Source organism: Toxotes jaculatrix, chromosome 10, assembly GCF_017976425.1.
Source record: "Toxotes jaculatrix isolate fToxJac2 chromosome 10, fToxJac2.pri, whole genome shotgun sequence".
Classification (NCBI taxonomy): Eukaryota; Metazoa; Chordata; class Actinopteri; family Toxotidae; genus Toxotes; species Toxotes jaculatrix.
Genome location: NC_054403.1, coordinates 11,433,900 through 11,449,466, shown reverse-complemented (window position 1 = coordinate 11,449,466; position 15,567 = coordinate 11,433,900). Strand labels below are relative to the sequence as shown.

The 15,567-nt window shown below is 42.1% G+C and overlaps 2 protein-coding genes across 2 annotated transcripts; one reads left to right on the top strand and one right to left on the bottom strand.

Annotated features, from left to right (window-relative positions):
- The first annotated feature begins 46 nt into the window (after positions 1-46).
- Positions 47-5,034, top strand: dok3 (docking protein 3). The gene is made up of 5 exons (XM_041048788.1): positions 47-301; positions 1,179-1,481; positions 1,765-1,855; positions 3,146-3,333; positions 3,495-5,034. The coding sequence occupies exons 1-5, from the start codon at positions 245-247 to the stop codon at positions 4,395-4,397; spliced, it is 1,542 nt and encodes a 513-aa protein (XP_040904722.1). The 5' UTR covers positions 47-244; the 3' UTR covers positions 4,398-5,034.
- A 384-nt stretch (positions 5,035-5,418) lies between these two features.
- Positions 5,419-6,153, bottom strand: atoh1b (atonal bHLH transcription factor 1b). The gene has a single exon (XM_041048789.1). It carries the CDS (start codon positions 6,151-6,153, stop codon positions 5,419-5,421), a length of 735 nt encoding a protein of 244 aa, XP_040904723.1.
- Positions 6,154-15,567: the final 9,414 nt, after the last annotated feature.

Below are 15,567 nucleotides of genomic sequence, written 5' to 3'. Positions count from 1 at the left end.
AATAGCAACACATGACTTGTGTATCCTTTCTTTTGCAACAGCTGAATTGCAGATTAGAGATTAGACATATCTTGACTTGTAGACCTGTTAGACAGACACAAGTAGAAGGCAGAATGAAAGCAGCCGGTGACGCAAAGGAAACAATTGTTCTGGTGTGGTAGGAAACCTAATTTTAAAAAGGGTTAAACCACAGAGGAACAACTGTTTTACTGCTGCGAAACATTTATCGACAAAGCTTGCCAGCATGGATGTTATTTTCAAGGAAGGAATGGTGTATCTTCAGGGAGTCAAGTTTGGAAAAGTAAGTTTAATAGAACTTTCACATTCAGCACATATGTGAAAAAGGGAACGTTGTGGCTCGTGTTATCCCTGTGTCATTTATCTTTTTCAGTAAGTATGCTTGATTTGTTTTCTCTTACGGCTTAAAATAAGCAAAGGTTTAGTTGCGTGCAAAGACAGATTAATAACTCACAATAATATCACACTTTAGTGAACATTTAATAAAAACTGCAAAACGAATCCTGCACGTGAATTTAAGTGCAGAGCGATGTCGTACTTCTGTGAGAGCAGAATTATTATTTATGTCCATTTGAGACCCACAAATTTTCAGCCTAAATATTTCCATCATCATATTCAACTTAAAAAATATGGTGTATTGCTTATGTGGGTGTTTCATCAGATGTTTGCAGTACAATCCCTCTGTATCCGTAAATTGAAACTGAATCGTGTCTTAAACTGTGAAGTTTTGGGATTATTTGAGCCAATTTACGGCACAACTCTTGCTTTGTTTATTCTGGCTATTATTTTATAAGATTAAGTTCAACACAACCCCCTTCTTTTCAAATATTCTACAATTATAATTACAAGTGAGCGTGGCCTATATCTATATTTAGTCTTAAAGGATTCACTGCTGCTCTGAATACGAATGTTTAAGTCACCATCTAAAACTACCCAGATACTCTGTGTAACAGAAATGGAAGGCCGTGTGTCGTCTGTGTGACCATGTATGACCTCATGGCAGCATGTGCAGACAGAAAACAGCGAGGCTAAACACTCAACCTTGGGGCGCACGGTGAACTCCGAAAAACAGGACCCAAATCAAAGAGTAAAATCTAAACAAGAGACCACTTATTAACAGCCGCTTTTTTTCTCCACCCCTTTATTGTCATCTACAACAGAGAACATGGCGGAAAATATGGCTGGTGCTCTTCAAACCCAGTTCAACAGGAGTTGGCCGTTTGGAGCTCTACACCGTACTTGACAACAATGCTATTATAGACCAGATGAAGTTTGGTCGGCAGAAAACACCAGAGAGAAAAGTTGTGCGGCTAAGTGATTGCCTCAGTATCACCCCTGCGCCAAAGGAGTCTTGTCCCCAAGGGTGCACAGCCTTCTACTTAAACACCACACAGAGCACCTACACCCTGGCCTCCACAGCAAGCCAGGACTGGCAAAGTGCCCTCTGTCTCCTAGCCTTCCAGGTATCACACATCTCTCCTCTTCACCAGTACAACTTTTCCTTCTGCATCGGGAGTACTGTTATAATTTGGGAAAGGTGGGGATAAACTTTATCAGCAATCAGAGGTAGATAGCACAATGAGGAAGTTGATACATTATCTGCAACTTCTGTCACTTCACTTCTCTAATTCTTGTGCTTGCACAAGCTATGCTGTTTCTTGCATCTTACCACTTTGAAGTCATAAAGTAGTGATAAGAAGATGGTTTACACTCCATGTAATGTTTACCATGTCACTGTGTTTACAGAAGGATCCTGGAGAATCAGACAAAGGGGATTTGAAGGAAGGAAATAACTTGACCATGGAGGACAACGACCTTTACTCGTCATGGAATACTGGTAATGCGGACAGCTAATCAGTCAACAAGCAACCAAAAATAAGAGTTCTGAAAAAGTGTTTAGAGGGTGAGAAAAGGGGGGGAGGGTATTTTAATTTTAACTTTAATTTGGCTGAAGGTAACAAAGTTGGATTTTTTTTTCTTTTCTTGCCAGAGCAAGGAAGGTTCTTTTCTTTTCTTTTCTTTTTCATATTCAGTTCCTTCTCAATACAGGTAATAGTTGGATCGGAAACTTTCGCTTCAATTTGAACTTTTCACATTATAATCGATGTATATGATTAAACATGCATCAATATGACACATATTATTTTTGACAGGAAGGGGCTTGCAGTCAAGAGGAGAATTAAAAGAAAACATTAATAACTTTGGGGAAAACAAAGAAAAATAAAGTTTTGCGTCCCTCACCACCCCAATAACATTTTGTACAGTCAAAAACCCTCTGGTTATAAAAACATATTGTTTGCCTCTTATTGGGAAGAGAAAAGAAAGGCAAAATCATTACCCAAAATGTCCGATGGAAACATCACCACAGTTTAAAGACCTACTTCCTGTTCCAACTTTGATCTGCTGTACTTACCATTGTTCAGTGCACAATGAGGGGTTAGTACTACATTAAGTTTACTTCCAAAAAGTGCTTTGCATAATCTGGCTAAGCTGTTGGCTCATTTACAAGTTATGAGATTGTCTGATAGTGTTTCCTACCCCGTGTTGAACCATGGTGGCCTCCCATGTATCACCAATTAACTTGGTGTGTACAATGTTTTCATAGCTGTTAGACATAACAGCCAATACTACAAGATTAAGACCCAAGTGGTAAGAAACTGGAGTTATGTTTTAATAAGAGGAAACTGGTGAAGGTATTATGATAAAGGAAAAAGACTGGAGAAAAGGTTTAGATGTCACAGAATTGTAAATTCAAGACATCAGCAGAAACCTTGAATGTGTGTGAGCTGTAGCTATTGCTACTAATTTATTCAAACATGAACACCAGAATGTATTAGTGTCAGCAAGTGCTGGCTTATACAAATTTATTTCTTTATATCTCCTAATGGATTACACTTCTGCTGAAAAATCCAAGCAGCCCAGTCACAGGGAGTGATTAGTAGAAAACAAGCGACTTCAAATCAGCTGTTTTCTTCTTTACATTTACATTTATTTCCCTTTTACCAATGTATTGCTGCTCAGACCTCAAAGACAGAATCTAATGCTTTCATGTGTGGTTATGGTGCATTTGTCTCAGTCCATTGTGATGTTTACGTGGGCTAATGTTTCCATATATTCTCATGTTTAGATCAGGCTTTACCTTCAAACCAGTACCAAGTGACTATCCAGAGCACAGATGCATCCAGGAGGTGCAAGCTGGCTGGGGAGTATGTGGTCTCGCCAGATGAAGAGGTTTTGTTACTGCTGACCTGCAATACTGATCAAATCCTCTATCGCTGGCCATACAGACTCTTGCGCAAATTTGGACAGGTTGAGGTAAAATACTTGAAAAATTTGGAAAGGAACTGCTTCATGATAAACCTGACAATCAGCTTAGATTGTTCACATATCTTTAAAGGAATAGTCAGACATTTTGGCTTTTTCTCTGAATATCGAATGATTTCTTTTAAGATGTGTAGTAATGGTTGTGATTACAGGGGGGATTCAAAATAGAAGCAGGGCGACGCTGTCAGTCGGGAGAAGGGGTGTTCATCTTCCAGACCAGACATGGTCCCCAGATCTTCCAGGCTATATTAGATCAGTGCTCTGGGGAGAAGAGCTCCTCTGCCCAGCCGCACAGCACCAACAGAAGATCATTATCTGACCAGTCTCCTGTCATCCTCCCAGCAACAACCATCCAACCAGCTTTGCCTCCTGTCTACAATCCTGCTGATGTTTCTTCAGACACAGAGGATGAGTCTGCCAACCACTACTCTACTATTAATGACACCTCCGCGCTAAATTTAAAGCGGGCATCTTTGTTCAGACCTTACCTTTCTAACAGCAAGGAGGCTGTGGGGGAGGAAGATGAGGCTGAGGATGAGGATGAAAGGTGCCATTCGCTGGAGGCCCTAAACCTGGATGATGACTTGGACGACAACATTTATTACAACCTGAGGAGATCCACTCCTCCTCTGGTCAGAAAAGATCAGTTCAAACCTGAGACAGACAGTTCAGAGTGCATCTATTCGGATGTGAAACGAGTCGATTCTCCTTCAAACTCCCAGCTGCAGCCTTTCCCCCCACCCGTCCCTCAACCTGTTTCCCAGCCATCTCCCCCCACCCCTCCCCAGTCTGCTCCCCTCACCCCACCAAAACCCAGATACCAGCGTCAGCTCCCTGTCAACAGCTTCATCCAGCCATGGTCGAATACTCAGGCACAGGCAGTGGTGGACGATGTGAAGGAGACGGAGGAGGCCACCAGCTCCTCTACCCGTGTCACCCCCTCGGAGGCCCCCGGCAGTTTTAAACACAGGCTGGCAGAAATCATTTCTAAGGACTTGGCAAAGTTCCAGCCAATTTCTCCCCCAAGAGCAGGCAGCCCCACATTTTCTCAGTAGGCCATTAGTTAAGAGACAGACGAGAAAGAACAGTTTTAACCATGATAGATTGTCATAAAGCATATTTAGTTTCTTTATTTCTTTAAAATCCCCCCCACTGGGAGCATTAGTCGTCAAATTTTGGATTCACATCTTTATTATCTGTGTAGTCTGTCATTTTATTCTTTGGACTGTTATTGGGGAAAAAGGGGGGATTTAATTAACGTTGTTGTTCACTGCTGGAATGTTAGAAAAGCTGCGCCGCAGTTTATTTAATGTGACATTAGTCGATAAGCAGAAAGAACACCTGATGACTGGACTGTTCAATTATGGAAACAGCTTTGAGAAAAATTATATTTCATTGTGACAGTCAGTGAGTTACACAACATCTCTGGGACTCGCTTCCTCTAGATTATTTTGTTCCTTTTTCTTAAAAAGAATAAAGACAGATGTAGCATGTAAATCAAGAGTTCTGCAGCAATATGGAAAGACCAGGGACCCAAGCTGTGTTTTGGTGTGAATATTGCTTTTTGTACATGGATGCTTCAATCTGCTTATACTGAGATGTAACTTACTCAGTAGACAACAATGTGTCGCTGACTAAAGTATGAAATGCACACAAAAAAAAAAAAAACAACTTAAAATGCTCATTCTTAACTATATCTTTATTGTAGCAAAACAGTCCTCAGAAAATACCCCAAGCAAAACATAAATATCAAAATAATTGTTTTTAATTTAGACAAATGTCACTAGTGACACTGGAAATGTCAATAGTGATGTTCAGGGCATATAAAGTGCATAAAAAGGCCCTTGGAAGTTTATCATGGCCTTAGGAAGTAAAAAAAAAAAAAAAAAAAAGTTCTTAGTGGATGTTTTGAGTTCTTCCTGTACTTTTTTTCATTTGGCAGTGCAACAGCTAAGCTATAAATCATCACAGGAGAATATATAGGACTATCAACATTTCTACAAGCTGTAATATTTGGTTCTCCTGGTGCTTCCTATAGCAGACACTGCATGTGAAGTCAGTGGTAAATGTCCTCTGTTACTGTCTCCCATTCTGACTTTCCTCCATGTCACTGAGATGCGAAGATTCCCCATCACTGCTGTGGGAAGAGGCTGTGGATTTATTCGACCCCAGATCAGCTGTTGGTCCAAGAATGATAAGGTGGCCCACTGAGGCACTGGGGTCCCGCTGCTCTCCGATCAGCTGGTCCTGCGCGGTGGCTGCAGGCCGTATAGCGTGAATTAGACTCCTCCTGGAGGTCTTGTCCGCTGAGCCTGGACGGGGACCCATGCACTCCGACTGAACCACGCCGGCCAAGAGCTCCGAGAGCTCAGTGATGTAAATCTGCGCCATTTGCAGAGTGTCATATTTGGACAACTTCTTCTCATTTTCCAGGGAGGGGATGACGCTCCTCAGCTCGTCAAACGCTTTGTTCAGGCCGTGCATCCTTCTCCTTTCCCTGGCGTTGGCTGCGACGCGCCTATGTCTCTGGGGGCCAAAGTGGCTCATCTTGTCTCCCTCTGCTGCCTTCGCACAGTCTGTCTCTGTGATGCCTGCGGCGGACACGCACTCAGGCAGTTTGTTCGTTGGCACGAGTTTCTCCAGCGAGATGCCTGCGTCTCCAGCTCCGTGCGCGTCCCTCCTTGAGAACGCACGGATTGAATTCGAAGAAATCCAACTTTTGGAGTTGATGTGGGCCAGGCTGCGCTGCTGCAGCAGGCTGAAGTCCTCTGGGTACTCTGGCCAGCTTGAAAGCTCTGCTTTTGCAGTCATCACTGTAATGGCCTGTGGTCGCAGGACGGCAGGGAAAGGTCACACAAACACACAGACACACACAAGACTCTGGCTGATGCCCTCGTCTTTGGAATGGGTTGCACTGCGCCAGCAATTTATACAGCCTCCCCTCAGTCACCTTTGGTGTCAGTCCCAGCCCTCCGACAGCTCTGACAGCCCTGCAGCCTCAGGAGGCAGCAGCCAATCGCACAATCCCCTCTGACCCTGTCAAAGAACAATTAGACAAAGCTCGACTTTTTCTCTTCTATTGTGTATTGTAACTCAATCACGACCTTGTTATTATCCGTACTCAGAGGGGAGCCGAGGATATTAATCATTTAAGAGCGTGTATTTCTAAAGCGAAAAGATGATCTAATGAAAAAAAAGTCTGGGCTGCATTTCTGTTGGCTTAACCATTAAAGTTTTTCAGAAATAAATAAAGTAAAAAGTGTCCATGCCAAAAATCTCTTAGCATTTAACAGGAAATTAAACAGCTTTTGAGCTTGGCCTTGAAGAGTTTTCTTGTCTGGTTTTCCCTCAGATTTTACAACCATTATCATTAAAGGATTCATTATCATCATCATCCTTTTCCATGGACCTCTGGCCACTGCTCCCAGTCCATGTCCGTGGATTTGGACATCTTTCTCATGAGCAAAGGAACTGAATGCTTAGTTGGGTCTAACCCTTAAAGGATCTGGCAGGGTTGAGGTTTGTTCTCAAACAAACAGTAAAAGGTGGACAATCTTTCCCAGATTATTTGCAGAAGAATAATAAAACGAACAGGTGGGAGACAAGGCTTGAGACACACCTGTCTACAGCGGAGACATGATAACTGATAAGTTGTTGAGGGCAATTTATGAATCATATGGCAAGAAACATGGATGAAAAATTGCATAGGCCATAATGTAAAAACGTCCAACCCCCCATTATTATTATTATTATTGTTGTTGTTGTTGTTGTTGTTGTTGTAAGATTAAGATTTTATCTCCTCAGTGAGACCAAATCAAGGAAGATAAATTAGGCGACAAATTTTGGTCCCAGTCACGTGGCCCTTGCCCTGTGCCTATCAGCTGGTGTCCCCTGGCACCCCACACAAGCTACACACCTCTGTCACAGCCAGTGTCACCCACGTCTCCCATATGCTGCGCGCAGCGACAACTCAGCTTCCACACTGACACTCGCTGCTCTGACACCAGAACTAATCACTCATTAGGTCATCAATTACAGGAGAGGAGCCTCCTCAGCGCCGGCGCAGACCTGTCCGGGGGGAGATCTGAGATGTAGTGATGGTGCCTTGGACAAATTTTACATTCAGTGCCCCCCTCTCTCTCTCTCTCTCTCTCTCTCTCTCTCTCTCTCTCTCTTTCTCTGTTCTTGTGTGTGTGTGTGTGTGTGTGTGTGTGTGTGTGTGTGTGTGTGTGTGTGTGTGTGTGTGTGTGTGAGAGAGAGAGAGAGAGACAGTCGGGGTCGAGCACCGGTAAAGAAAATCACCGTGACCTGCCTCGCCGCCAGCAGTTTAATGAGGCCTGGTCTTAGTTGAATAAATCGGCACGCTCTCCGTCCCGGGGTGTCCATTCATTTTTTGGGCTACATGAATATTTCATTCCTTCAGCCCCACTGCCAGCGCAACAGCCTGTAACCCTGCGTGCAGGCTTTAAAAATGCGGCTACACTTCCCATCTGGTGCGGGGCGTGAGCAGGGGAGTGGAAGCGGAGGCCGAGGAGGTGTAAGAAACATTTCTAAGGTCAACTTCTACTGACCTCCTGCAAGAGAGAGACTGATGTGTCCCCGCCATGCAGGCGGGGGGCAACATGACTGTCAACTGGCGAGTCCAAGCCTCGTTGCCGCCCCATTATAAATGAAAGAGTTGACTGTAAGTGACTGTGCTAGAAGTATTTACTTAAGTATAACACAATGTTAAATAAAGTTCATAATATACAAGGAAAGTCTCCATTTAAAGTCTTAACTGAAAGCAATCAGCAAAATGTACTTTAAGTATGAAAAGTAAAAGCAAAACTGCACCTTTGAGCATTATATTGTGATATTGTATATTAATGGATTGTTAACGCTCATGCATTAATGTGTATGCAGCATTTCCATGTTGTGTAAAATTGAGCTGCTTCACATATTGTTGAATCTATTAGTTTTGCAAGCTCATCATTCATTTTGTGCGTTAAATCTGCAAAGTAGCTTGTAACCATCGGCTCACCGATGAATTTAGTGGAATTCAAAGCGTGGTAATTTCCTTCAGACAGTTTTTACAGGCAGTTTTTTTACCAGCCTGCAACTAAATATAGCTTCTCAAATTTAGACCTCCAAGAAATTGCCAGAGACAAAAGGCAGTGATGTCACCACCTGCAGTGTGTCAAAACGCACCGTCTCCACTAGTAACGACACATTAGCCTCATCAGGCCTTGCTTAAGCCCACACAGGAACCCTTCAGATGTTTGTGTAACCAGCAGAGTGTTTGCCTGGGCCCACTCGTTCCAAAAGGCAGGTTCATGGAGTTATCAGAACAAAGGTGCTGAATAATACCCAGAACCCATGGGCTGGTTTCTGTTGGTTGTCTGTTTTGGACCAGTTGTGTGTCTGTCTGTGTAATGTGGTGTGTCAAATGGTGTCAACACTTCACTGTAAGGCACATTACGGTACACTGAACCATCTTAACTGTAGTTTGCACAAAATACCACAGCAATTTCTTAACTCCGTCTATAGCCAGTGGTTTCACAGTATGCCACTAACTTGGCAGCCGGAGAACTGCAGCTGCCACATGTCGCTGGCGACTGTCCCAACTGCTTCTCTGCTTATCTTGACCCTTTTACCATTCAAACCCTAAACCCGACCAGCCAAACACAGCAGCGACTGCTTGTGTCAACACATCTTCCATGGCAGCTATTCAAGTGTTAATAACCATCTAAGTTGTTGCACCACAACACTGTAGGTGGTTGCACAACCAATCATACTGTTTGGCTGCAACTGAACATTGTAAACTACACTTATTTTGGCAGGGTTTTTCTGTTCCGTTTGTCTCGTTAAGCAGTGGGCTGATAATAGAGAGAGTGAGAGTAGTTCCAATAATAATACATCGTGTCATTGTTCTAATTTCGAGTAAATGAAGCAGACCTAATAGTGAAATTAAACCAGTCCTCTTTTCACCGGGGACGCCTTAAAACCTCCTCAATTATCCCTGGGGAATCACAGTTGGGGAACCATGGCCTCAAGCAATCTATAATTAATTCAGTGCTGTTTTTAAAGGTCTTACTTTGAAGCATTGTGTCTGTGTTTCATTGTCCACCTGTTCAAGACATTGTGACACCTTACTGGAATCCACACAAACCACATTTGGCTGCAAAATTACAGCGACGCTTCCTTTTGTGGGTCTCTAATTTTGTAATCATTTTGTAGGATGTTCGCTTGAAAGAACAAGGTATTAATTATGAGAAAAATAGGAATTTTCTCAAAAGATCTCCTCCATTTAAATGCTAAATTATCTGCTTGCCTGTAGATGAATCTGACATCTCTCTCTCTTTTTTTCACCTGACCTGCTGTGACATTGACTAAAAACTATTTTGGTGATAATTACTTGGAAACTGAACACTGTCTACCTTTATAAATTGAGATTGGAGATATTCTTATAATTAGTATTTCTCTCCAGGAAACTTTCCTGAGAATTATTAGGCCCTTTTGTGCAGATAATAATATATCAATAATAACATGATATTCTTGTAAAAACAGTTCATTATAATTTCAAATGTATTCACGTTTCCCAGGTGTCCACCCCCCCTGTAAGCCTGTCCATCCCACCCTGACTATACTTTTAAGGTTGTGCTCATCATGTGTAAATACTGTAGGTTATACAACACACAAACAGCTCCGTGATTTTAACCCTATCATGACACTTGGAGCGAGATTTCCTTCCTCACCTGCCCACGAGGTGGGTGCTGAGTGGGCAGGTGAGAGGTCTTCACACTGAGCCACGGTTTCTCTTGTGTTTTAATTAAAGACTGTCATTTCCTAACAACAGAGCGTTTCCATTTTTTTCCCCCTCTTTGTCACACAGACGCGGACCAGGAACAGTGAACCTCTTGATGTTGGGAGAAGCCTACTCTGTAATTATCCTCACACACACCCGGAGCTACGGAGGTGGTTCTAGAGAGCAAAGAGAGAAAATCTTAACGCCGGGGTTTCAGACGTAAATTAGGACAATTAGCGGCCTCATTAATTTGGGAAAAGGGAAGTAATATTCTAGTTAAAGAAACGGTTCATTAAGTCAATGTTATCTGTGGTAGCTGGCTAATTGATGAATTCCTGGGGAGGGACAATAAGAGGAGATGACTTCTTTCTTACAGTAACGCTAAACTGGACCCTGTGAGTTTTCAGACCCAAAAATAATGACTTCAGTCTTGGGCGTGTTAATTTGCATCGCTTCTCATTGTAAACATGCCACTTCTTTCATCGCGAGATGGGCCCCACTGAAGTTGAAGGAAATGTCGCGATGCTTGAAATCAAGTCTCGGCAGGGTACCGTTTTTAAACACGATTCAATGGATAGATGCCCCCCCCCCCCCCCCCCCCCCCCCCCCCCACTTCAAAAGGGTTTACACAGCATGAAGAGGACAATAAAGCAGTCAGACCTGCGCCACTGATCACAAAGTGTTACCAGACACCTATTGTAAACATACCATCTCTTGGACACGTGTCTTACATTACATTAGTAATACTTAATACATTTAAAGTTTTTATTGTTATTATTATTTTTTATTTATGGCAGGACTATATTTTTCAGGCTAACAGGGCAGTATAGGCAGTATTAGAAAGTAATACATTCTGAGGTATTTGCAGTTTTACACAGCTTTGTGTATAATCTAAAATGTTATAAAATGTATAAGACAATAGCCTATAACAATGTGAATGGGGTCATTACTTTTACTTGATATTTGGCTAAAGTTTGACACTTTAAATACAATATTCTGATAACAATTATGTACCTTTACATTATGACTGCAGTATTTTTTACTAATACTGCAATCATACTACTAGTAAATTCACACTATGGTATTGATACTTTGACTTAACTAAAGGATCTGAATACTTCTTCCAGCACAGTACACAGACTACAGAATCCTGTAGTATCTCTACACAAAAGTTTCTATTTTTGTAAAATGAGTTTGTTGTTCATCAGTGGTGTAGTCTTCTAGTAAACCTTCAGTGCTTAATTAATCTTGAAAGAAAAGTGGTTTGTTTTAATGGGCCATCCGTGGGTTTCCTTCATGTATGACAGGCTAAAAATGTAGTTTCGAGTGCCCTTTTTTCTTGTAGCAGCACACCATATGGCAGATAGTGGAGCAGGCTGTAAAGACCCAGTCCATCAAAAGAAGAAAAAAGGCTTCTAGACACTTGAGCATCAGGGCCTCCGAGAGCTGTCAGCAGTGGAACACTTACAACCTGTAATGGATGCTCAGGCTATTGCGTTTGTAATAACATCTTTACATGATGTTTTGATGCACAGAAAAAAACAAGTGAATTAAAAATATCTACCATCACAATCCATTTTTACCACAAAGGACTATGTGGTTACTAAAACCTACAGCCCAGTGGTCTTTATGAAAAGTAGCTGATTTCACCCAACTCATTAAGAAAACAACAACAAAATCATGAGCACTGTGGAACCATAAAAGATAAAACATATGTATATTGGGTTGCAGCACAATGAAACAGTCCTGTAGTAAATGCAATTTTTATGACACTTTTAATTTTTAAGTGTTGTTCACACTGTGTTGATTGTTGTGTGATGATTTCGGAGCTGTAATTTGTGGTGTTGCTGTCGTGGATAGATGATGATATGAGGTATTTCTCATATTTTTCTCCTTCACACAAGTAAGTGAGGTGAAAAAACTATTCTGATGTTCTATACAACACCACTGCAAACTACAGCATGAAAGTACACTGAGCCAACCCACAAACAAGTAAAGAAAGTTCTAATTTATTGTATTATATTTATTTATTGTATAAATCAAACTTTTTTTGATTTATTGGTATAATCCAAGACAGAATAACCTCTGTGATCACAGATGTCTCCCCTGCTTGTTTTGTTTGTTATTTGGAATCTGAGTTATATATATTTTTTGATTTTGATTCCTTTGCTTGCTAACGTGAACAGATAGCTAAAAACTGTAAACCTTAGGCGACCAGTTAGGGAGTAGCAAATATTATATGTGAAGATATGACTATGAAGAATTTATGAGTGTGTACCTGACATGAAAGGGCCACATAAACACAAGAAAATTCTGTCATATCACCAGATACCACCAGATGGCGACAACACATGGTGTTACTTAAACACTGAGGGCGGTTTTATTCTTCAATCAGAGAACCAAAACATACGTAATGATTATATAAATACCATAACACGCTCCACAAGCTAAATGATCCATTGAGCTGAAACCAGACATGGACCCTGCAGGAGATAAGGGGATATCTCTGGAGGCTTCAGCGATGGTCAACAATCAGCAAGCTATTTACTGTGAGGATGATGTGTGTCTTATCATAATAAAACCCTGCTCAGTTCACTGGGGATTACATCCCTCATGATATGAGCAATGACAAGATGTGATCACATCCCCAGCACAGTGGCCGCTTCTCTAAACCTTCTCTCTAGGAAAAAAAAAAAAAAAGAAAGAAAGAAAAGCAGATGATCTTCCAAACACTTCCTCCAGCATGAAATGCAGGAAAGAATCATAGTCTCAACAGTCATTTCCTGTCATTTTCATTATCAGTGATAAAATAAACCTCAACAAGGGAGCATCATTTCAGCTGGCCTGTGTCATGCAGCTGTCAGTAGAGAGCAGTAGCGCTCTGTATTTGGAGGCGAGCAGCATGTAGAGCAGCATGTGGCTGTTAGTCAGATAAGATGAGCAACACTTTGTCCACTGACCTCTTTGACCTTGCAGACTGAATTAAATGTGCTGCACAAAGTGAGAGCTGTTATAAAGTCATGTGGACGAATCATGCGAGGCTGTTTTCAATAAGCGACCCTCTGAAAGTGCATGACCTTCAATGTCTTTAGTGCCTCTGAAGTCAGTGAACTGTCTTGGAAATCACAGAGGACAACTCCCATCTTCCTCTTGTCATCCCTTTTGACTTGATTTCTCACCTTGTCTATTATACTCAAAACATTTTTGAAAAAATTGCAAGTTTCCAACATTTAACTGACAATTGCCATGCTGAAGAGAGTGTGATGATCGAGGGAATAGGCTAAAGCACAATATCAAAAAAAAAAACTAGATAGATAATTATGTCTGTCATGATCACGGTCAGATGGTTAGTTCAACAAGATTATTTCAAAGCCGGATGGTGACAGCCACGACCAGCTTATTATAATTGTGCCATCCCTGTAATTTGGCAGTAAAGATTGTTCATCAACCTTCAGTATGGATTTTCTATGGTCGATTAATGTAATTGGATTGAGAATCACTGATGTCTCATTCTGAACTGACATCTGAGCTGATGTCAGATTTTGCAGCAACAGGCTTTATCCTTATATTTGTGGCGTTGAATTATGGGTGTTTGTGGCGTGTGTGTGGAACAAGACAAAGAAAGAAAGTGAGAGACAGAAAGAGACAGAGCCTTCAGTGTTTACTAGGTGACAATGAGGCAGCATGTCCAGCTCTGTGAGGGGGCATAAATAACCTTCATTATGAAAAGAGCAATTTTCTGCACCTGCCTGCTAATTGTTCCCATGCTGACACTCTGGATTGGTGTGATCTCTCCTTTTAAAGCACTAACTTTACATAGAGGGGGGTGTGATGTAAGGGTGGTAAGGGGAGAGAAATGAAGGGAGGTAGAGAGAGGTGAGACTGCCAGTGGTGCATCTTCAATCGCTGTTATAGTTAGTCAGTAATTTTCATCTGTAATTGGAACTGGTAGGGGTGCCAAAGGATTAGTAAAGGTGGTCTTGGTTCCTGCATGGCACTCCCCGTCCATCCTCGCTACCGTCTTTTCTCTGTCGTACCGCACGACAGAGAAGAAGATAAAATGTTAATGTCATAAATCTTAGGGTTTATCCAGGACGTATATTCCCGAGCCTCGGGGCAAAACTGAATGAAAATCATTAGCACCTTGTCCTTCATTGTGATCCTCAGTCTGCAAAGTATAAGTGAGGGTGCCAAGGGACACTGCCACAGGTGAGCTTCTTGGCTATGGGAAACAGTGAACAGAGATGGATGAGACCAGAGAGGCAAAGGTGAGGGGTGAAAAAAAAAAAAAAAAAGAAAGTGGTGAAGACTGGTAGGAGCTGAAGTGTGTCGTCAGGAGGTGGAAGCTGTTGTACAGGTTGAAAGAAGTGAAGATGTGTTATTCCTGTGATAACTCAGCCATCTGCAAACATGAAACAGTGAAACTATTGACAGTCATGTTGAAGAACTGAAACTTCAGACCAAAACGTGACCAATTTCAGAACTCTGAAAGACTTGCTTGTTTGTGATTGGATTGTGTGTGAGTTTATCAACGCAAGTACGAGGGAGAGACTGCTGCATGACGCTGGACACGTGTACAGCTTTACAGGGATGCAGAGCTGTCTCGTGAGAATAGTAAAGTCATCTTTGGGCCGACGGCAGAAGAGGTGCGTGTAGTGCAAGGAGCAGGATGACAGAGGCAAACCAGCAACGAAGTGAAATGCAAGTTTTGCAGGAAAATGCATGAATAAAGAAAACAGAAAGACCTGGCTATGTAGAGCATGCCCAGAACAAAGACAAAATAAACGTGTACACAATGTAACAGAACGTGACACTGATGAGTATCATTTCCCACTGGGGAAATGTACAGTAAAAATAAGAAACCCAAGAAACCAGAAGCTGTACCAGTTGGAGATCCAGGAGGCGGACAAAGACGGCATTATGCCCCTGCTTGCTAAAAGAGCCAGTGAGACCCTGAAACTTATAAAGGTACACTCAGGAGAAAATTCTGGCAATAGACACTATTGTTACCGCAAAGTGGACAGTGGTCAATGGAACAAATAAAAGCCGTGTGTGCTGATGTTTTCACTGGGGATGGCTGTCTTGAGGGAGAATACAGAATGGAGGTAGACAACACTGTGAAGCCCGTGCAGCTGCCAAGGAGACGTGTTCCAGTCAGCATGATGAAGCCACTGAAGGATGAACTGCAGGACCTGCAGCACAGAGGAACCATCACAACAGTAGAATGTAGCACTTTAGCATTGAGATGGTTGTTGTGCAAAAGCAGAAAGGCAAGCCAACAGTACGTATTGATCCAAGACCATTGAACAAGGCATTAAATCGCAGTTGCTTCCCATTACCAACCACTGAAGGCAAACTCCCGGTCCTGTCCAGAGCCAAAGTGTTTTCTGTGAGTAACGTCAAAAGTGGTTTCTGGCATGTCAAGCTAGAAGATGAGTCCA

What these genes read in the sequence shown, in the direction of transcription:
- atoh1b (XM_041048789.1), bottom strand. Translation starts at nt 6,153, where the DNA reads ATGACTGCAAAAGCAGAGCTTTCAAGCTGGCCAGAGTACCCAGAGGAC.
- dok3 (XM_041048788.1), top strand. Translation starts at nt 245, where the DNA reads ATGGATGTTATTTTCAAGGAAGGAATGGTGTATCTTCAGGGAGTCAAG. An exon ending in TTACTCGTCATGGAATACTG is followed by an intron (nt 1,856 to 3,145) that starts GTAATGCGGACA and finishes TCTCATGTTTAG; the next exon opens with ATCAGGCTTTACCTTCAAAC. An exon ending in GCAAATTTGGACAGGTTGAG is followed by an intron (nt 3,334 to 3,494) that starts GTAAAATACTTG and finishes TTGTGATTACAG; the next exon opens with GGGGGATTCAAAATAGAAGC.